The sequence below is a fragment of the Molothrus ater genome, chromosome 3 (assembly GCF_012460135.2).
Source record: "Molothrus ater isolate BHLD 08-10-18 breed brown headed cowbird chromosome 3, BPBGC_Mater_1.1, whole genome shotgun sequence".
Taxonomy (NCBI): Eukaryota; Metazoa; Chordata; class Aves; order Passeriformes; family Icteridae; genus Molothrus; species Molothrus ater.
Genome location: NC_050480.2, coordinates 73,252,392 through 73,274,875, shown reverse-complemented (window position 1 = coordinate 73,274,875; position 22,484 = coordinate 73,252,392). Strand labels below are relative to the sequence as shown.

At 48.5% G+C, this 22,484-nt stretch overlaps 1 protein-coding gene across 1 annotated transcript; it reads left to right on the top strand.

Annotated features, from left to right (window-relative positions):
- The first annotated feature begins 2,713 nt into the window (after positions 1-2,713).
- RHOB (ras homolog family member B) lies at positions 2,714-5,063 on the top strand. The gene has a single exon (XM_036380881.2). It carries the CDS (start codon positions 3,004-3,006, stop codon positions 3,592-3,594), a length of 591 nt encoding a protein of 196 aa, XP_036236774.1. The 5' UTR covers positions 2,714-3,003; the 3' UTR covers positions 3,595-5,063.
- Positions 5,064-22,484: the final 17,421 nt, after the last annotated feature.

Below are 22,484 nucleotides of genomic sequence, written 5' to 3'. Positions count from 1 at the left end.
CCTGAGTTGGTCCCAGGGCTGAGTCTCATCATATAAAGTTTCTGGAAAAAAAGACTTACAAAGCATTTGAAACCCTTGGTCAAGGAGTTACATAGCCTTTGCTGAAGTCTGTCTTGCAAGGTGAGAGATGAAACATCAGGCACTTTGCTTTCAGTGCAAATGTGGGGAAGACCAGAGATGTGAGACTTCACTTGAAAATGAAGCAGTTAGGGCTCAGACCATAACTGGTTGCTGCAAATATATGTGTACTGCTCATTTACAAGAAAAAAATCATGCTATGGATTTAACTTGGGTTAGCTGGACATTTGTGGAGTAATTCCTTTGCACAATTTGAAAGCTGGAACCAGCAGACAATTTGGATGAGGTCACCCTGCTTTGAAGCCTTTAAAGAGTTAAGCAGTATGAATGTGGGACACTTGAGGCACACGGTAATTGCCAGCAGCACTCTGGGCAACAACTGAGCCATGTGCTTTGAAATGAATAAGCTGCTTATTTACCTCCCTTCCGTGGCACAGCATAGATGAGTCGATCAAAGTAACTGGTCATTTGCATTATTCCTTTTTTTATCTAACAAAACGTTTTGCTCCTGAAAAGACAAAACGAAACACCCAGGCGTGATTCAAAAGTCAAATACAAGCGGAATCAGAAGTAAATTTAAGCAGCACCTCTCACGCCAGATGAAGCAGTCGCAGCTTCTCCTGCTGCTGCCGCAGAGGAGGATTTTTGCAGTGGTGGATTTTTGCAGCTGTGGGTTTTTCCAGCTGTGGATTTTTGCAGTGGTGGATTTTTGCAGCTGTGGGTTTTTTGCAGCTGTGGATTTTTCCAGCCGTGGGTTATTCCAGCCGTGGGTTAGTCCAGCTGTGGGTTTTTCCATCTGTGGGTTATTCTAGCTGTGGATTTTTTCAGCTGTGGGTTATTCCAGCTGTGGGTTTTTGCAGCTGTGGATTATTCCAGCTGCGGTTTATTCCAGCTGCGGGGCCGCACGGAGCAGGTGCAGGGCGGAGCAGGGCGCAGCGCGGCCGCGAGAGGGCGCTGTGGCCCCGCGGTGAGCGCGGTCGGCGCGGCCGAGGGCGGCGCGGGAGCGGCGGGTCCGTGGGGCGTCTATGGAACGGGGGGAATGCACGGCAAATTCCCTCTGTCCGCCTCCCCGAGCGGCATCAACCTGCTTGGGACTGGGGGGAAGATAGCTATAAGCTGCCAGTGTACTACTGCTAGAGGACACGGCAGCATGGGGATGATTTCCACACAGTTTTGTGAAGAATTGAAGCCTGTGAGCAGTGACAGGATTTAAAGGGATGATGCACGCCAGAAATTTGGCCCGCTCGAAGGCCACAGGGGCAGAAGAACATCCATGTCTATGTCTACACTTTATTGCTGGATTCTTTAAAAAGTCAGTTTGAATTTGTCATGTTCACATAAAATATGCTGTGCAAACCCCTGTAAGATCAAGGTACAAATTCATCCGTCAGCATCTGGGGACGTGCTCTTTTGACTGGGAGTAACAGATATTACAAAAATCTAACAGAAAATGAATTTTATTTCAATGTCTAGGATTAAATGAACATTTTGCCCTATTGACACACGTCCCTCTGTAACAGTCTGCTGCAAGTAACTTGTCAGGCAATTTGATGTACTCAGTGATGCATTCACTCTCCAATTGGGTATTTCAAAATACAATTTTACAACAGTATTGTACAAACCACTCATTTTTGTTCTATTCACTAAAGCCAGTGCTAGCTGGGAAAACGAGACACTTTGAATCCAGCCCTGAGAGGCAGTAGCCACAGGACATGGCCTGTGTGGGAAAGCTCGCAGGGAAGAAGTTTGGGACACCCGGCTGAGCAGCGACAGCTGCACCAGGGACCGAGCGCGTCGCTGCCCGCAGTGTCCGTGTGTCCCCCGGCACTGCGGCCGGCCCGGCCCGGCCCAGCCCAGCCCAGCCCAGCTCAGCTCAGCCCAGCCCTGCCAGCTCAGCCCTGCCAGCTCCTCCCGTGGAGGGACTCGACCCTGCCCTCCCAGTAACCCCGCACGGCAGCGCTTTGCGCCCCTTTATTTTCCACGTTCATTTTATCATTGCTGTGACTTCCGATATCCCTGTAAACCGAGACCCATGACCAGTTCATTTCAAGCCTGAACTGAAGCCTGCTTCTCCCGGTTTACAATTCCTCCGCTCCCTTTTGGCCAAGAGCTGGAGAGAGGTGAACATGATGATTTTTTTAAGGAAGGGAGTCGAGCGCTTTTCCAGTAGCACCCAGCGGACGCTTTCATTTCATTTTATGCAACCGCCTGCAATACTCTCTGTTCACTTTGCCCGGGCTTTAAAAGCAGCACCAGGGACGCAGCGGCGCCTCCCGTTCCTCTCGGGTGCCCGCCCAGCCTCTTCACACCGGCCATCCCGAGCGGCGAGACTGTGGCGGGAACCGGTCCTGCCCTGTCCTGGCGCCGAGCCGGGATCCCCCGGGGCCGGAGGGCTCAGACCGGGGGCAGGGAGCTCCCGGCCGCCCCCGCCGCGACCCTGGGCCCACCGCCCCGGCCCGGCCGCTGCCCCGCCCGCCTCGGCCCCGCCTCCCGCCCCTGGCCACCCGCCAATCGCAGCGCTCTCCGCCGGGGATGACCTCACTCCTTGCCTTCCCATTGGCCAGCTATATTAAGAAAGTCGCGAGCGCCTTTAAATAGCGGCGCCGGGCCGCAGCTTGCGGCAGTGGGTGTGCGGAGCTGGTCTTGTGTGCGTGTTTGTCGTGAGGCCGAGAACCGGCGGCACCGCTTCCACCGCAGGGTTCTGGGGCCAGCGGCGCTGCCCTGTGGCCGTAGCGCTCCCGCGAGGCAGGGGACGGCGGCGCGGTGCCGGTGAGCAAAGAGAGCAGGGTGCGCCCGCCTGCCTGCGCGGGCCGGCTCGCCACGGTGCCCTGTGAGAAGCGAGAGGGAGCGGGAGGCGGCGGCCGCGGGGAGGAGGGCGCTGCCATCGTCCTGCTGCACGGCAAGGCCAGCTTGGCGAGCCTGGCCATGGCTGCCATCCGCAAGAAACTGGTGGTGGTGGGGGACGGTGCCTGTGGCAAGACTTGCCTCCTCATCGTCTTCAGCAAGGACGAGTTCCCCGAGGTCTACGTGCCCACCGTCTTCGAGAACTACGTGGCGGACATTGAGGTGGACGGCAAGCAGGTGGAGCTGGCCCTGTGGGACACGGCCGGCCAGGAGGACTACGACCGCCTGCGTCCCCTTTCCTACCCGGACACCGATGTCATCCTCATGTGCTTCTCTGTGGACAGCCCGGACTCGCTGGAGAACATCCCGGAGAAGTGGGTGCCCGAAGTCAAGCACTTCTGCCCCAACGTCCCCATCATCCTGGTGGCCAACAAGAAGGACCTTCGGAACGACGAGCACGTTCGGAACGAGCTGGCCCGCATGAAGCAGGAGCCGGTGCGCACCGAGGACGGCCGGGCCATGGCCATTCGCATCCAGGCCTACGACTACCTGGAGTGCTCGGCCAAGACCAAGGAGGGTGTCCGGGAGGTCTTCGAGACTGCCACCCGGGCAGCCCTGCAGAAGCGCTACGGCACCCAGAACGGCTGCATCAACTGCTGCAAAGTGCTATAGGGCGTGTCTGGAGCGCGGCGCTGGGCACAGCGCCTGGGTCACCTGTTGGCAGGTGGAGAGGAGCTGGGTTGTACACGCACACGGCATCTGCCCGTCCCCTCCGCTAGGGACTGGCTGTGCATGGGGTGGGGGCTGAGGGAGGGAGCACGCTCCTTGAGCCTTGGCCAAAAAGGGTTGTGCTTGCTCAGCCGTGGGGACGGAGGGAGGGGGGGATTGCATGCCCTGAGTCTTGGGAAAAAAGTGGGGAGAAGCTTTCTCCTACCACTGACCCCTGCGAGTTAGTCGTGGACTCAACAACAAAAAGCTGCTGAGACTGGACTGAGCGATCGTTGCACCCGGTTCTGCCCCTTTGCCAACACCTGCTGCTCCCTGCTCCCGGGCAGCCTCCTCTCTTTTGCAAGAGGAGGGCGGCGGAGCGGAGATGCTCGAAGGGACTTCTGCCTCCTGCCTGCATGTGCCTCCACCCAGGCGAGCTGGGGAAAGGGGCTGCCTCTCCCAGGCTGCCTGCGGCATCCTTGCTTCTCCCTCACATGTTTCAGCCTGAGCTTTAGTGCCCTAAAGACCGAGACTGGGAGGGGAGGGGAGGGTCATCCCAAGCGAAGCCTGTATATATGTTACCTTTTTTTGTCTTGTGCAAACTGGGGTAGTGCAGGGGGTGCTTACTTAAAGTGAGGTGGGGAGGGGGTGCCCAGGTGGGACTTGTGTTGTGCAAAGGAACTTGCCCTGAGTGACTGATGCCTGCTGATAACAGGAGCCATGAACTGACTCCAGCTGCAGAAGCCACCAGGCCAGAAAGTAAAGCTGAACTGTCCTGCTTGCTGGATATCCACCTCCTGACAGATGAGGCAGGGTGAGCAAGGGGATGATATTGCCATATTATGATTTTGGTGCCTGCTCCTTACTTTTAATGTTGTCTCCTGCAAGTGTGTTGATTTGGATTTATTTAAAAGTTTATTTTCAAAAGATGTTACTTTGCACAACTCGGTGGATTTTTCTATGTTTAAATTAAACACTCAATGCACTCATCATCTGCATACAACACTGTAGCATTGGAAGCATTCTTACTCAGTAACCTCATCTGGGTCTTGTTTAAAACTGATTTCAATACAAGACAAAATAAAACCACTGTATATTTTTGCCTTGGAAAAAAAATGTGTGAAAGCACTGTTACTTATGCAGTGAGTACATCAGACTTTAGTACTAAAGGGCAGTTTAAAGAATCAAGGTTTATTTAAAACTTATTTTCACAAGGTGGTCAACCTGGGTGAAAATAATTTTCTGTTTCTCTGGTTCAGAGAACAAATGTATCCATTTACGTTTGTTTACTTTTCTCCCTCTTCCCTCAACAGTGGTACTGAGACTGTTTTTAATAAACTGACATGGCAAAAACTGAGATGTATATGATGTTTACATAAAACTATAGTGTATGCAGTTTTTTATGTAAAGTATTAAAAGATTCTATGCTGACACTTGTGAGAGCAGTGTTGTGATTCATGGAGACCATCCTCTGGTTGCAGCAGTACCCCTGGATAGAGTTGAACTAGACCAGAGTTTGCTTCTTGCCTACACATTCTTTTATTTGGCTTTTTTCCACTGGCTGAAATACCTGTCTGGCAGCTTTTAGAGGATGGTGGTTTTAGTTCCCTTTGGGGGAGCTGCTTCCTTAGTGTTTTTTTTCTGTGTGTGGCGTGTGGAAATGTACTCAAAAGTCATGGTGGTGACTAATCCATCCTTGTTGCCTTGAGCACGGGCAGCCTCTGTGGCTTGTGCTTGGGCTCCCAGTGAGCTGCTGGTGCAGCAGAACAGGCACAAAACTGAAAAGCAGCACCAGCTGTAAGGATTATTTTCCAAGGAAGTATTTAGATAAAAGCAGTTTTTATTAGTGGTCTCCCCTTTGCTTGAAGTGCATGGCCCCACTTGCTGCAGCAGGGCATGGGGGCAAGCACTGCTCTCTGTTGAACCAGGAGTCTCCAGAGCTGCCTGGATGGATTTCCCAATTGCTGGCCTCATTAATTCCTGTGGCAACCTGAGAACTCTGGGCCTCTCCGTGTCAGGGATCCCCAGCAGGGCACTGTGTCTGTCCCTTCCCTCCTCTTGCCTGGGCAGGTGCCTAAGGCCCTGTGCTGCTGCCTGTGGCTTTGCCTCCTGGCAGGAAGAGGTGGCCTCATGCAAAATGTGATTGTTGCTGAACAATATGACCTGTGCCCAAAGCGCTGATGTCTCCTATTTTTTTTCCCTGGAAAAGCTTCCTTGGATACCTTCAAGGGAAATCTCAGGACAGGTTTCTATTTTCATAATCTTCTCTACTACTTTTGCAGAGCTGTGAGAAGAGAGTTGAGCTTTTTCTGGTTTTGACTATGAATATCTGCTAGGGTACATATAGTTCAGAAATGTTAACAAATACCAAAGCAAGGGAAACACAAGGAGTGTCTTTTGCTCATTTACTCACAAAGGGCTGAAAGTGATGGGCCTTTTCAGGCAGACTGACATAGAAATAACAGGTTCTTTGTTCAACACCTGCAAAGTCAATCAGCCTTAATGTGAAAATACTGGAGTACATGCGCAGTCCATGCTGTGAGTTTATTACACTGTTTCCTATGATCCTTAACAAAAGACAGACTCATTTTCACATAGCCAATTTAATCAGGATTTCTTGAAAGGTACTGAAGTCCTAGGTTTTGGATATCCTTCTCAATTCTCCTGATATTCAAATTTAAATTTCAGTTCTCTGGATAGTCAATGTGTGAGTTTCTTATCTTCAATTTGAGAACACTAAAATCAAACTTCTTTTGAAAGAGATCTCAGTTTTGGATGCTTAAAGGGCCATGACCAAAGGGGCCCTCATTCTTGCAGAGGCACTCAAATCCCCAGCTCTGTGCAGAGTAACACTCTTACATGTGATGCCAGCCATTGATGTTAAACCTCCACTGGAAACCTCATTAAAATGATTGCAATAGCTGAAAACCTTATCAATTCAGTTAGACTGCAGCAATAACTAATCTTCTCAAAACCCCAAAGGAGAAACATTAATATTTGTATTTTAAACACTGGGAAATGGGTTAGGATTGCATCCCTGTATAATTAACTATACCAATATTTTCCACTGAGGTGCTTACGAGGTAATTACATTCATTATTTCCAATTGGATCTTTGCCCAAGTCAGGGATACAGCCTCTGGCCCAAGGGGGAAAAGCTGCAAGAGAGCACATTTTGGTTTTAGCCGAGCATGACCTTTCTCTGCTACCCATGACGCTGAGTAAGGCATGGGGATGAGATCACTGTGGGCGTCCACCCATTGGGGTCAGATGGTGGGATCAGAGCTCTAACAGAACTCCTTTACTTTGTGTCACATTGCTGGGCTTGCTTTGGTGGAGGGGAAACATAAGGTGTGGCAAATCCCACCCTTCATGACTCAAACACCCAGACAAGGCCAGGACGACACCCCACAATGTGAGAGTGTCACACTGACCAACTCCATCTGACACCCAGACAGGGCCAGGCTGACACCCCACATTGTGAGAGTGTCACACTGACCACCTCCATCTGACACCCCACATTGTGAGAGTGTCACACTGACCACCTCCATCTGACACCCCACAATGTGAGAGTGTCACACTGACCAACTCCATCTGACACCCAGACAGGGCCAGGCTGACACCCCACATTGTGAGAGTGTCACACTGACCACCTCCATCTGACACCCCACATTGTGAGAGTGTCACACTGACCACCTCCATCTGACACCCAGACAGGGCCAGGCTGACACCCCACATTGTGAGAGTGTCACACTGACCACCTCCATCTGACACCCAGACAGGGCCAGGCTGACACCCCACATTGTGAGAGTGTCACACTGACCACCTCCATCTGACACCCCACAGCATGAGAGTGTCACACTGACCAACTCCATCTGACACCCAGACAGGGCCAGGCTGACACCCCACATTGTGAGAGTGTCACACTGACCACCTCCATCTGACACCTCACAATGTGAGTGTCACACTGACCAACTCCATCTGACACCCAGACAGGGCCAGGCTGTCACTCCACAGCAGGGGGATATCACACTGACCAACTCCACCCCACAGCTGCATCCCCCCAAGTGTACCCAGAGGCTCTTGCCCACTGGGGCCAGGCAGGCACCTGAGCTCAGGACAGGTGTCTGACAACCTACACCCTGTATTCAGACAGAGGATTGGTTTCATCTGGACCTCCCCTTGCTTATCTTCATCTGGCCCCCTAATTCATATTCATCTGATCCCCCTCTGCCTGCTGTAACCTTTTGGCAGGAGAAGCAGAGATGCTGAGCAAGTCAGAGCATCAAAGAAAGGTCAAGCAAGCATTGACTCACCTCACAGTCCCCGTGCACACTGCTGGGCACAGAGGCTTTTGCCAGCTGTGTCCACACACTACACAGATGAGTAAGTTGAGGAAGGTTGTACCTTCCCTGATTCTGTTCAAGATGAGTTCAGCTTCTGCTAAAGTTCTTTCTTATGCGAGCCAGAACCCTGTGATGGTGCTGTCACTTCCTTAGCAGCAAACTCTGGAAATGCAGAGGCACCTTGCTGAAAGGCTCACTCATCATCTCCATCATTCTCTATTTAAGAGAGGAAACCACTTGTGCCCTCCTACAAGGTTCCCAGGCTGAACCCTCTGGCAGTGTGAGGGTGTCTTGTCAGGGCAGACTGAAGATGAAGCCACCCAGGGAAGGTCAGAACCACCTTTTGCTCTTCTTTTCACTTTTTACCCACAGCAGCTGTAAGTAGCCCTTGCATGATCAAATAGAGGATCTCTGTGTGGAAAGCACACTCCATAGGGTATGTCAAATACAGAATAAGTCATCTTTGGTGGGAGAAAGAAGTCATTAAATCTCCTTGGTACTTTTGGCAGAATATTTGTTGAAGCACTTGTTATGCATTGGAATTAGGCTCTTTATGCTTGCTAGTTTTTTAACCCTCACATAACTCCACACACTCCAGGAGGGTTGCACAACTGCAATTGCAGACTTTAAAGCAATGTCCTCTTAATGGCTTTCTGGATTTGCAACAATAAATTAGTTTAGCTCCATTTGCCTTACATTATGTTGGATGGGTTACAAATCTTTTTAGCAACTCAGTATGATGCCTTAAGTTTTAGCTTTCATATTTTCCAGATTCTGTACTGCATTAGTATATAAATAACTCTGAACTTCATGTAAAGTGTTAGAAGTTCTCCTCACAGTTTAGTCAGACAAAACAATCCTTTTCCAGCCCAAGAACCAAGGACACCATTGCAGCTTCAGGCCCAAAAAGTATCAACAACAGCGAATTGAGGAGAGCAACCTGGGAGAATGGGACTGCATAACCTGAAGCTGTAATTGGACAATTGACCCCAATATGTAAATGGCCCAGAACTTATAAAAGTGTGAAAACCTGTGACCCATCATCCATCTTGGGTGGAGCCACGGCCAGGCTCTTGTACTGCCCAAGGTGTATCCTTTGAAGGCCTTTTAATAAATGCCTACTTTATTCCCATAACACTGTCCAGCCTCTGTTCTAGGTAGCCTCTCAAGGCATCAAGTAACGAATTGACACAAACCCCTGCAGTAAAAGAAATTTTAAAAAATTACTCTAAGGGACTCCACAAGTGTTTTACTCGAATCAGTGTTACTAACAGTATTTCAGTCCCAGATTTTATTCCTTGGCTGCAGAACTAGATGATGTTTAAGGTCCTTTTCAACACAAACCACCCTATGTTTCCATGACTCTATGTTTTTAAGTGCTTGATTTCAGTAGCCTGATGTAATGGGTGGACATTTTCTTTAATGCTACTAGAGGAAAGAATGAGTTGCACTTTCCTCTTCCTGCCTTGAATTTGTCCAGTTTTTTGTTGAGAGCAAATTTTCTTCAGGCTTGATCCCAGTGGCCACAGTAACTGGGTGGTAAGCCAGTGGTAAGCCACAGTCTGTGAAAAGTAGCAGACAGGTAAATTCAGTTTTGTGGCCATGCACACTGCACAGGACAGACAGACCTCTATCCAGTTTTGTCATAGGGAGGGCGTGAAGTGAGAGGCTTTGAAAGTCCCCTGTGAGAGGTGTATGTGCCAGCAGTCTATTATCCATCCATAACCCAGAAGTTTTTACCATTTGGTGTAATCACAGCTGCGGGCATGTCTGCATTCCTTCCACGATCATCAAACTGGCGCTGAAAGGTGGGGTTGTTAGAGGGCGGTCGGAGCCGGGGGCACTGATGTGATACCTTGCACTGAACTGGAGCTGCAGAGTAAGAGCATTAGACCGTGCCTAGAGCACCAACTAACTCAAGGCGTGCATTTCTCTCCTCACTTGCCAGTCTGTGTGGGCTTTGTCTGTGTTGCTAAATCTTGCTTTCCAGTAAAGGGGACCAGTGGGTGGGATTTTATGCTAAATGCTTAGTTCCGTTGTTTTTAGGTCATTCATCAGCTTCTGCATTCAAAGCTTGCTCTGGCAGGGCTGTAAATATGGATTTGGAAACAAAGGGGGTTTCCTGGTGGGAAATTACCCTCATTTGCATGCGAATGTCCCCTTCCCTCCCGGCTGCAGGGACAGGAGGGTGATGGTGGCAGTGGGGAGCCCCCAGGGCCTGGAGAGGGCCCAGGGCATGGGGAAGTGGGAGGCAGGATCTGCCAGGGCTCTCTGGAAGAGCCTTTCCTCTGCTCCTAAGCTTTTGTGCAGCGGGGCTTTTATACCGCCAAGTTTGACCCTACAGCCCTTGCTCTGTGGGGCTCTTCCCCTGGGCGCAGCAGCACAAGTCGGGACGGCAGGATCCGGCCCCACTTTGCTGGGTTCCCTGGCGTCTGATGGCAGCAGCCCGACCCTTCCTGCTGACAGGAAACTTTCTCATCTGGCGAAAACAGAGTGAGTTTTAGACCAGGGGTTTTTCATAAGGTGTGTACAAAGCTAGATGTAGTCACGCTACTTGTGTAAATTATAAAAAGATGAAAATCCAGGCTTTTGCTTTCAAGGTTCTTACAAGAGTATCTGGACACTTGTATTTTTGACAAATGATCAGCTTGGAAATATTTGAGGAAAATCACTCCCTGGTGTGCAAGTGTAAGAACATCAGAAAGACAAAGATAGATATCTATCTTTTTTGGGGGGTTTAAACCAATCAACCACGAGTGTCTGAAAGAAACTCCAAGTTTCTAAATACTGCTTTCTAAAAGTACTCACAATTAATTTCCATTTTCTCTGACAGTCATCTTGGAGGGACAGTAAAATGTTGGCATCTGGAGGCACAAGGAAACTGGACGGGAGAAAGCTCATGTCAAGACACCGTGTACCAGCACACCTTCCCACGGTGAGGCAATGGGCAGGAGGATGTGTCTCTCTATGGAAGTGTTCCCAAACAAGGTGTCCTTCAGCTGGGGAGCTCATTCCTTCTTGATGGTGACAGAACACTTTGCATTGGCAGTGATTGCTGCATTTCACTCAAAACACTCCCAATGATTACTGAAATGAGAGGCTGGAAGAAGACACACAGACACACAGACACACACACCAGTAAAGTGGTGACAGGGAAAGCAAATTGCAGTAATTATCTTGCAGCCAGGAATTTAGCGAAGGTGTGCCTAATGCCTGAGCTCTTTGCTAACAGCCCCGGCTCCCAGACACCGGTGGCCTCTCCTCTTGGGTGGGCTCAGATCTAACACCATCGTGTGAAATGTGTGAAATTCAGAGCAAGTGTTCCCAGCCTATATTCATCCGGGAAGATTTCAGACTGAAAGGAGGGCTTTGATTCCTGAGGGATTCTCTGTCTTTTCCAGCGGTACCTCTGGGTTTAATAAAAAGCCATTCCTCTGCACATTTTTCATCTAGAAATGCTCTTAATTCTTCATCATTCCAGGGAAGCAGCTAAGTAACGATGGCAGGATGTTTCACTTGCACTCTTTAGCATTACTGTAGCAGTTGTAATTTGTACTCTAAGACATTGGTTCCAGCCACTTTTTACTCTCCTTAGCCTAAGCATATATTTGAAACCTAAACTTCTGTAATTTTACATCTCACAAACTAGGCAAAGGAATATGCCAGACATATTTCTTCCATCTGATCACAAGAAACTAATGACCACAGTCATTTAAAGGAGTCTATGCTGGGCCCCTGAGCTGGGTGCAGGTACCTGCCAGGTTTAGGGACCCCCATTTCTCTGCACACCCTGCAGAAATGCCCATGGAAGGAAGGTTTCTTCCCTAGCTGACTGCTGCCAACACCATGCAGAAGGTGTGCAAATGCTGTGGAGGGCCCAGGGCAGATGCCCTCAGGTAGCTGAGGGTGGGTGTGTTTGGTGCCAGCCCCCTCCTGCCAGGGGACACCCTGTCTCTAAGGGCTGGGGGGCTGGTGCACAGTCACTTTGCAGGGAGATGGTCTCCCTAATACCATATAGCAGACAAATTATAAATAATGCATTGATTCACTCTGCTGCTGATGTTAATCTCCTGAAACCCTTGTTAAATTTTGGGATTATTCTGGTTTGTCTCAGAAGGTCAGTTTATCAGCAGAGTCATTCCATGTCAGCATGATTTTTGTTGCGCTGGTAAAACTCCTCATGTGATTAGGGGCAAGGTTTTTTCCCTTTTGCAGGTTACTTTTCTCCAAACAGGACTGTGCTGTGGCAAACTCTGCTGGCAGGATGAGGACAAGAGTCTGGACACAGCAGCACACTCCACAGGCAGCAGCCGGTGGCCGGGATTGAGCTGGAGACACAGCTCAAGCCGCCATGGCTGAAATTTCACTGCAAAAGTTTCTTGTTTCTCCTTTTGCTCCTTTGATCTGTGTAAAGATCAAGTTTCAGGGGAAAATCAGCCAGGACGAGCTGCAGAGGGCTAGAATTACAGCATGAGAAGCAGCAGGGCCAGACGAGATCGCTTTCAGGCTGCAGCCAGTCCTTACCCGACTAAAGCCAGAGCCCGGGACCAGGGAGGGCCATGTCAGCTGCTCCTATTGTTATAGATACAGATGTTTAAAATTAAAAACAATTGTTTATTAGGCATTCCCAAATGACTATTTCATAAAGCAGTCACACACTGGTCTCAGAACTTGCAGCTCTTCCACTAACAGACTGTGTTAAGTCTGTGCATGAATGGTTTTAAAAAACCCAAGAAAAATATGCATTCTTACATGTTAATTCTGCAAGCCAGTCCTGTGGCTGTGCTTTAAAAGTTGACAAAGGAAGAAAAGCAACCGAGAAGGTGCTCACATGCCAAAAATCGTTGCATTTTTGGATTAAATGAACAGGGGAGACTGGTGGGCCCTTCCAGCCCTGGTTGGAAGGCCATGACTCAGCTCTTGGCACCACTGCTGGGTGGCACTGAGCATCACTGCATGCTCTGCAGTGAGCTGGGGCCATACCCAGCCTTCAGTCACCAGCTTCTCAAACCTACTGCCCTCACACTGAAGGAATTTCAAGTAAAGGTTGAGTGTAGACTGCTTCCCTGTCCAGAAACATTTGTTGGACGGTGTATTCCTTTGAGGCTTTCTGGGTGAAGGAACTGTTGCAAATAGGGTTATCAAGGTGTCTCAGCAACACTGTGGATAGCACAGATGGGGGACATTTTTGTGGCCAAAAGGTAGGTCTGCAAAACCATGTGCACATAGTTATGTTCATGGGATTTCATCCATAATAGTGGCAGGATTTAAATTTTCCAGAATTTGCGGCTTTGATGAATGTCTTGCAGAATTTCCCGATGTCTCTCATGAAGCTTTTCAGCTTTTTTTAATAAAACAACTCCAATTAGACAATTCCTGTTGTGCTTGAAAATAATGCTATAAAAATAACTAATAGCAAGAAAAAAGCAAGAAAAAAACCCAACAAAACTATCAACCAAAAAACCCCTAAACCCAATATCCAGGATTAGAAGTTCTCTCACAGCGTGACAGGCATCATGCCAGCACTCACTCACACTGTCTGGGCTACCGTGGCACTCTGGGAACAATTCCCAGCAAGCTGAGTCCCTTGGCTGAAGGTTGTAGATCCTAGAAAGTAGCAGTCCAGCTTTTTCTAATGGTGCTTCATTTGCTGAGGGCTTTGTTAACCCCTTCTTTTCCCTGTGAGCCAAAGCCCTTTCACCCAGAGGTGGGGCTGTGTCCGAGGGCAGCAGAGCACTGAATGCAAAGCTCAGCCCATGGTGGGAGCCAGGATTGTTGTTTGTCTTTTTCTTTGCTTGTCTTTTGTGTGTGTTATTTGTCACCAAGCAGAGGTTTGGTCAAACAGAAGCTGCCTGTGAATTCTGAATGAAATAAATGCCAGTGATTTACCTGGACTAATGCCAATGTTAGCCCAGCCCTAACCAGGGGACCTCCCAAGGTCCTTCCAACCTAAATTACACTGGTTCTGTTCATCAAAGCTTAGCTGTCACTCACAAAGTTGGGAGGAGGTCAAACTCACGTTTCACATGTTATTTCCTGAGTAGACCTATGTTTAGTGGTCTCCCTTCTTTGAGGGACAGCTTGGATGTCTCAGTGACTGTCCTGCCCACCACGCTGCAGTTGCACTGGTACTCACCAAGCCTGCATGATCAAAACTGACCTCTTTCCATCCTGCTGGACTCTGAGGGCATTATTTAAATTGAGGGATGATGAGTGAGTTTCACAGGTGTGACAAGGACCAGAGAATCCAGTCCTCACCCACATGGGACAGGAGATGAGTGAGCCAAGGTGCTAGTGCAGAGGAGAGGACCTTCTCCAAGCTTGCTCTGTCCAGTGACAGGGCTTTTCCTGTGCTGTGGCTGTGCCCTGCACTGGGAGGGTCCTCACTGACCTGTAGGGTATGAGACTCCATGGCTTGTGGTCTTGCACCTATTTCTGTGCAGCTTTGTGCAGCTCAAAAACTGAGGTGTGCTCACAATGCTTTTGTCTCCGAAATGGCAGCCAAGCACCAAGGGGAACTTGATTTCTGCTTTGCCACGTAATTCTGATTTCCATGTGTGAAAGTGCAGTGCTGGCAGCATCCCAGTTGTCACTGGGATGGACAGAGATGAGTGTGCTCCAGCTGTGGCTCCTGCTCCAGCCCTGCCCCTTTGGCAGAACAGGATCAGATGGGATATCAGCCATGCAGCAGGCACAGAGGTCAGGACTCTCCCCAGCCCACCCACCAAGCCACTGGGCACATCAGCCTGGAAGCTCCTCCCCAGCCACAGTGGACCCTGCTGTCCCTGGCACTGCCCCTTTGCTTGGGCATTTGCAGCTGCACTGAGAGCCCTGCTCCTTGCTGCAGACCCCACCTGGACCCAGACAGGGGTGCCTGTGAGCTCTCTCCATCCAGGGCATGCTAATTCCCTGTGATTGTCCCTTATTATCCAAATCTCTCTGGAAGTCCATGAGATTTTGGTTTTTTCCTCTCCTGACCTCTACTTCTGGCATCAGAAAGCTGCTCTGAGCATCACCTCCTTGGAAGATCAGACTTGGAATCTGATCTCCAGCCTATTTGCTGCTAATAGATACTCGTTTATTAATATGCCAAGATTAATGGACCTTTTCCCTGATATAGGAAAACCATATTGCTACATTACTGAACACAGATCTTTCCTGTCTGTACAAACTGTGAGGAGATGTTGGATCAAATCAGTTCCTCAATGGGAAGCATTTAAGCCTCTGTGCTGAGAAGGTTGTGTTGTTGCTAGGATTCACATCTTGCCTGTGCACTTCCCAGTCATTCTTGTCTCTGCCCATGACTGTTGTTCCTCATTCCACTCTTCATACATGAGTCTGACATTTTTAGAAAGAAGGCAAACGTCCTCTGTCCTGGCAAGCACCAGTTTTGGTCCTTTCCTAAATGTTCTTAGAAGAACTGGAGTCTGGTGAATGCTCCCACCTGTACAGATGGAAAATTTTCATCTGAACTTCTCCTATGGAGAGGTTTCAGTCCCTGTTTTTCTCTTGGGCATCACTAGGGGAGATTCATGGTTCCTGTGATGCAGCAGCACGTGCCCAACATTTCCCTGTGTATGCATGAGCAAGAACTACTAGTTTTGAGTATTACCTCCAGCCTTTCTTTTGGCTTCACGTGGAGCCCTCTGCCTGTGCCTGATGAATCTTTTGTCATGGGGAGCACCGCAGACACAAATATAGCACACTCCACTCCCCCACCGCCCTCTGCTCACATGTGGCTTTGGGGGACAGCTGAGGGAGCTGCAGGCTGTCCCCCTGGCACACAGGGACGCGTGCAGGGCAGGACACACACAGGGACCACAACTGCAGGGCTCCTGTGCGCAGCTCTGTGTCCTTCTCAGGGTGCAGCACAGTCCTGAGCCCCCTGCAGCTCCTGCCCCTCGCTGAGCGCCTCTCGCCAGCAGCGGCACCAAACCTGCACTGGGGACGGTGACAGGGAGCTGAGTCACTGACGGTGCTCGCTCATTTTTGTGGCCAAAACAATCCACTTTATTTTCCACAGCTGTCACTTATGGGAAAGCAGCTTTGTTTTTGTTCTGTTTTCAGCGAGGAAGGAAAAACAGGGGTGAGAGTCTGCAACCAAGTATTACTGATTAGAACTGATGGAGCTGGGCTGCTCCTGCAGAACATTTATTCCTCCTACACCCTCAGTAACTCAGCTTCATGCTTCGAGATCAACAAATTACTCCTACAAAACTGCACTGTCAAGGCCGAGGTGTATCCTCTCCCTGCTCAGGCTGTAGTCACCGGCCTAACAAAGGGATTCTTCCTAGGTGAGCTCATGGATTAAATGTGTGTAGGCACTGCTTGTGCTTGTGCTTTTTGAAGCTTGCTCAACAGTTTAATCAACTTAGGAGGCAGCTTGTGCAAGCTTTTTTTTATTTTTTGGTTTTGGCTATATGTGGTTTTTTAGCAGAGGAAAATACTCTGCCCCTCCAAAGGCAGCAGTATTTCCCCCAGGCCGGGCAGATTATCAGCTGTAAGTGAGCAGCCAGAGTGAAGGAGATGTGGAGAGTCCCCTCCTTTCATATCAAACACATAGCATGGCTGTCAAACTCCCAGACTGCTTGATAACTGGATAAGAAATGTCACCTTTATCTGACTCTCTGCACAGCTCTTATCTGGCCACAGACATTCCCTTCACCGTGCTTGCCCTTCAGCCGTGTGGTTTCTGGACGGCTGAGGAAACTCTCAGCTCTCCTTGCTTATGTTTTCACCCTTGCAGATAAGAAGTAAATGAGGCCAAGAGGTCCCAGGGACACCTGACTCTTCTCCCTCTCCTCATGTTCCTTTATAGCTGACTCACAAAATAATTTTTTTTTCCTCTCTCAGTATTTCTTCTTCTCCTTTTGAAAGCCAACTGCCTGCTGTGTACAGGACCCAGAAAATGTAAGGCAAAGGAGATATCACCATGTTCATCAAATGAACAGCCTGAAAGGTCTTGAACTTGTGACTGTCCATCCATCTTACACTTACATGTATTTTTGTCCAACCTGCTTTTCTTCCTTACAGGCTCTTTAAATCCTGCCCTTGGTGTCCTTTACCAACAGAGGCACCTCTCTCCATAGTAACCCCAGCTGGCAGCTAAATATTTAACAGTCTGAGAACATCTTTTTTTAGTCACAGAGCTTGTATTTCTTGGAATTACCCAAAGCTAGCGTTTCTACACAGTCCCTTTAATCCAGCAGCTGATTTCAAAGTCTCTGGAGCTGTCACTGAGTCACAGGCTCTGACACTGCAGCACATGCTGAGGTGTTGGTGGGAGGGTTTGATGCTTCTGAAAGGGTTTGCTGGTGAAGACATTTTTTTCAGGAGAAATAAGTGGGGTGTGAAATGCCCCCTCAATCTCTTCACATCTCAAGGATGTAGGGCTAATGTTCCTTATAAAAGTTCCTCATTATTGGCTTGGTTGTGTCTAACAGCCTCAGCCACCCTGAACATCTGCTCTGATCTGCAATCCTCTTGGCAGGCCTGGCTCATGGATACTACTGGGATTAGCTTCATGTGAAAAGTGTTTGAAGCAAGGAGGTGATCTAGAAATCCCTGAAATAGCACTACCAGTGTGTCTCAAAGTGTGGAGGTGCCATGCAGCAGTTAGCTGGTCTCTCCCCTCAGTGGGACTAGCTACAATCACATACATGCCTGCATCACTGTTTCTACAGTCTTTATATTGCTTATTTATTTTAATAAGCTCCTTTCAGGCAAGAAAAGTGTGGTCTACTATTGCACTGCTGCATAGTGTTTAGAGACTTCTGCTGTACTCCTGGGTTTGCTGCTGATTTCCTGGACAAGACACATGATCCCTTCAGGCCCCTTCTCCCCTTACATGATTCTGAATGTTTCCATCAGTTCAATTGGTTCTTAAGAAAACTGGAGTCTTATTTTTTGAAGGGCCAATGTAAGGCACAGTTAAAAACACTGAGGTAATGCACTTTGCACAACCAAACCCTCCTCCTGTATGAGCTGGTTTATTAAAGTGCATGGAATCATTAAGCTTGGAAAGGGCCCTTCAGTTTATGGAGTCCCACCATTAACCTAACACTTCCAGGTCCAACACTAAACTATGCCCCTAACCAGGACATCCACATGTCTTTTGAACACTTCCAGGGATGATGACTCTACCACTTTGCTGGGTATTGTTCCAATGTTTGACCCCCTTTTTAGGGAAGAAAATTTTCCTAATGAACAATTTAAACCTCTCCTGGTGCCACTTGAGGCCATTTCCTCTTGTCCTGTCACATCTTCCTTGGGAGAAGAAACAGGGCCCCACTTTGCTATAACCTCTTTCCAGGGAGTTCTAGAGATTGAGAAGGTTCCCCCTGAGCCTCTTTTTTCTCCAGGTTCCTCACCAGACTTGTTCTCCAGACCTTCTGGACACGCTCCAACACCTCAATGTCTTTCTTGTCGTGAGGGGCCCACAATTGAACCCAAGGCTCTCGGTGTGGTCTCACCAGTGCTGATTAAGTTTGAAGAGATTTTCCTAACTTTTGTCTTGCTGATGTCTAGACCACCATGGCTACAGCAATGCTACTGCTCCTGCCCATGTCTCCATTCCTACTCTGTAGCCACAGCAGCACAAGGACATTAATAAAGGCACTGCAGAACCCAGCCAGGCTTGTCACTTCTGGACAAGGAGCTGCACCCTTCTGTGAGAAACATTAGGACTTAGGAAACTTGCATGGAGATATTTATAGCATGGCTCCTTCCTGGGATGGATAGAAACTTATTTTTGAATACCAGAGAGCAGAAATAGGCCAGCTCTGAAGGTGAAAAGGTATGAACTTCTATTTGGGGAACACTGCATGATCGCAGTCACATGCAAAGGAAACTAGCAGTGGGTAGAGTCAGTTCAGGTTCTGCCTTGCCTTGCAGTACCTTTGAGACCCCCAAGGCCAGATTCTGCTCCCCTATTTAGTGCTGAAACCAGATCTGAATATAAGGAAGGCAGAATCTGGACATTTGTTTTGTATTTCTCCCCATTTTTGCACTGTTAACCAGGTATGTGCCAGGTCGCAAATGTTCCTTGGAAGGGAATCTGAGAGATAATAGGTGCTGACGTGAAGTGACAGATCTGCAACTTGTGATCAGAATGAGTATCCAGGATTGTGGTGGAGTTTATCCCTGCATTTTTGAGAGAGGATGGAATGATGTATTGAATACAAACTGCCTTTCCATTAGATATGCTATTATTGCCTTGGATCAAATTAGCCCTTTAAGCAAGGCCTGCTTGCCATTTTCACAATTCTGGCTTTTAATCACCACCAGCTTGTAAATTCCTCGTTCATAGGCTAAGCCTGCTGGAAGGATTTCCATGGAGCTGACAGAAGTGCTTTGTAGAAGCGGCCCCTCTTTTGTCCTGGGGAATTACAACCCTATAAGTCTTCATTTTACTTGACATTCCAATTTGCAGCTTGGATGCCACAAGAAATGCCTTGGGTTATGGTTTAGTGATGAAACTTGTGATATTGCAAGTGTAAGAGAAAAATGAAGATCTGTAAAGGCCCGGGTAAGCTTTCCTTTGTACATAGCCAGCCTGACAGGAAGAAAAACCTCTCTTCAGCTGAGATATGTAGATATATACTTACTGTCAAACACAAAAGCCATGGATATGAGGTACTGGGTTGGTTTTATCATGACTGAGATTGGCTCAGCTGGTCAGAGCATGGTGCTGATAACACCAAGCTTGTGAGTTTGATCCCTCTATGGGCCATTCATTTCAGAGTTGGACTCATGATCTTTGTGAGTCCCTTCCAACTCCAAGTATTCTATGATTCTGTGACAACAGAGGGAAGAAGAAAAGTGTGGAAAGCCTTATCTACCCTCAGAAAGGGTTGGCTTTGCTGCTCTGTTTTATATTCTCTGTGTATGGGGATGAGTGCCAGTTTACCAGCTGGAAGAGCTGAGGTTTTCTGGGGTGCAGTAGTAGATGCCAAATTCTTACACTCATAGAATCATAGAATTATTTAGGTTGGAAAAGGTATCTAAGATCATCGAGTCCAACCATGAACCTAACACTGCCAAGAATATTAGAGCACTTCTTGCTTTCTGTCTAGAAGACCTTCCTCACATCCAAGTGAGTGCCAAGAAAGTTGCTGTCACACAACCATGGTTTGGCTTCCTCCCTGGCCTAAGGGATTCATTCTATTTTCATCTTCCCTTCTCTTCCGTCCTCTGAAATTTGTAGAGGGGATGACACATAAACTAAAAAGGCCATAAGTTTAATTGTGTGGGAAAATGAGCTCCTACAGGCAAAATTTTCCCAAGAAGCCAAAAAGTTGGACATCTGGAAGCTTTCCTCTCCATCACTCAGAGTAAGGATGGTTTGTTGCCTTGAGTAAGAAGAAGCAGGATTTGATTTGATCCATAAACCCCTCACCTCTTCTGCAATAGCCCTGGTCAGCCATAAACCAGCTGGGTGGCAGGGACATCCTACTGTGCCTCTATTATTTTGTTCTCAGCCACTGACAAAGCAGAGACCATAAGGGATGATTTTCTAGTCAAAGAGGGGGTGCCATGAGGTGGTTGTGCCATTATGGAGATTTGTCACCTTTTGCTCATGTAACAGGGAGAAATTGATGCATGGAAATAACCATTTTTCTCTCTCCTGAATAACTCAGTTCAAATCTGTAGAAGGCTTTTTGGGATTCTCTGCTTTCAGCAGGGATTGTGCACAGAGACAGAACAATTTTCTCTTGGGACTGGTTTTGCACTTTGTTTCGAGGCTGTCCAACGTGGGAACAACACCAAAGCAGCTGGCCCTTGTAAAAAATATTCCTTTTATCAGAGCTACTTTTCCCTGCAGACAAAGGGAGCTGTAAGGCTACTCTAGCTGATAAGTTCTGGGAAAGTGTTGTAATGCTGTAGTTCCACCTAACTCTGCCATCTCCACTCACATCTACCAAGGCTTTAAGTGTCGGAGATATCTGCTCCCCATCTGTGACCTTCATTTCTGCAGACCACCCTTATTTTCTGCAGTGCAGAAGACACAGCAGGAATAACCTTAGCAATGACATGCCAAAAAAGCCAAGAGCAGGCTGTCATTAAGACACATGCACTGGGGACCTTGTCCTGAAGGTGCACCTTGCATTCTCCATGCTCTTTCCCTTCAGTCTGAGGCTTCCCCCAAGTATGGCTTGAAGCAATATATCGTTAAAACTGGGACAACACTTTGGTTTTCTTTTCTCTCTGCTTCCACAGGCTGAAGGAGAAAGCTGTGTTCAAGGTGGAGTCCTGGGGCTGAAGCTGGTAGCCAAGAATTAACTCAATGCCTGTACCAGCTGTTGCTTTCTATGCTTCTCTTATCAAAGGCTGGTGCTGCCTTTGCTGTGCACCAAGGAGGAGGCAAGGTGCTTTTTAAACTCCTCATACTCTTTAACATGGCTGCTGATTTATGTGCATGTGCTCAGGTGCTAAATGACTTTCCTGCAGCATTTGAAGTTTGGTGAATGAATAACCACCTCTCACCTGGGCAGAGCAGCACAGACTTTGTGCTGTGCTGAGGGCAATAAAACCTGGTCAGGCTTCTCCAGCATTAAGTTGACACGAAGGCAGCCTTTGCCCCTGTGACAGCAATCCTGAAACATGTCATGTACTTCATGCCTGCTTCTGAAAAGCCACAGAAATTATTTTCAGTGCTTTTGCTCCCTGCTAAGCTGTTAGATCTGGTGCAGTCTCAGTTCTGGCATTTCTAGGCTGGAGGTGAAACCATACAGGTTTCCCAGCTCAATTCTCCATAAGCCTTCAAGGAGGAGCAATCTTTTGGGACCGAGCTGAGTCTCTCAGCTAAAAATGAGAGGAAGGTGCCCTCTGACAAGAGACAGTGCTGTGAGCCATGGCAAAGCTCACATCTTCCCTGAGGAGGGGGTGGATTGCTACTTTATTTTCAAGGTAACATCTAGGTTTATGCATTCAGGGCTGAATCCTCACCTTTGGGTGGCCACAAAGCCCTTGAGTCCAATGCTAGCTGTCTGTACACTGTAAGGGATGAGCTTGCCTGCTGCTGTGGTGGGCCTGGCATGCAGATAGGCCTGTCTTTCTAGGGAAAGCCAGCAGTCCTGTGGTCACAATTACATCAGATTGTCCCCATCTCTAGGTTCCCTGCAGACTCTGGAGGAGTGCTGGCTGACCTAGAATGCTGACCCTCCACTGTCTGAAGCAGCCTTTCCCAGCCAGATCTCTGCTCTGCTCCAGTGTGCAGTGTGCTACTTAAGCAGAGCAGCAGACACCTCACCCACTCTGGGACCTTGTTCCTTGTTCCAAATGGTTGCTTGTGTTATAAAACCAAGATTTGCCTGCATGGATTTATGTTGCTGTTTGTGCTTGTGAGCCCTGTCTGTGAGCACAGCTAACATGTGAGGAGGGCTTTGCCAAGAGCTTGGCCTGAGGGTGGAAGGTGCTTGGTGCAGCAGTGAGGGAGGGCACCTGCCTTCCCCAGGCAGGTTACAGCCAGCTGCAGGTCGTCTGTGCTGCCTGGCTGGGGACTGGGCTG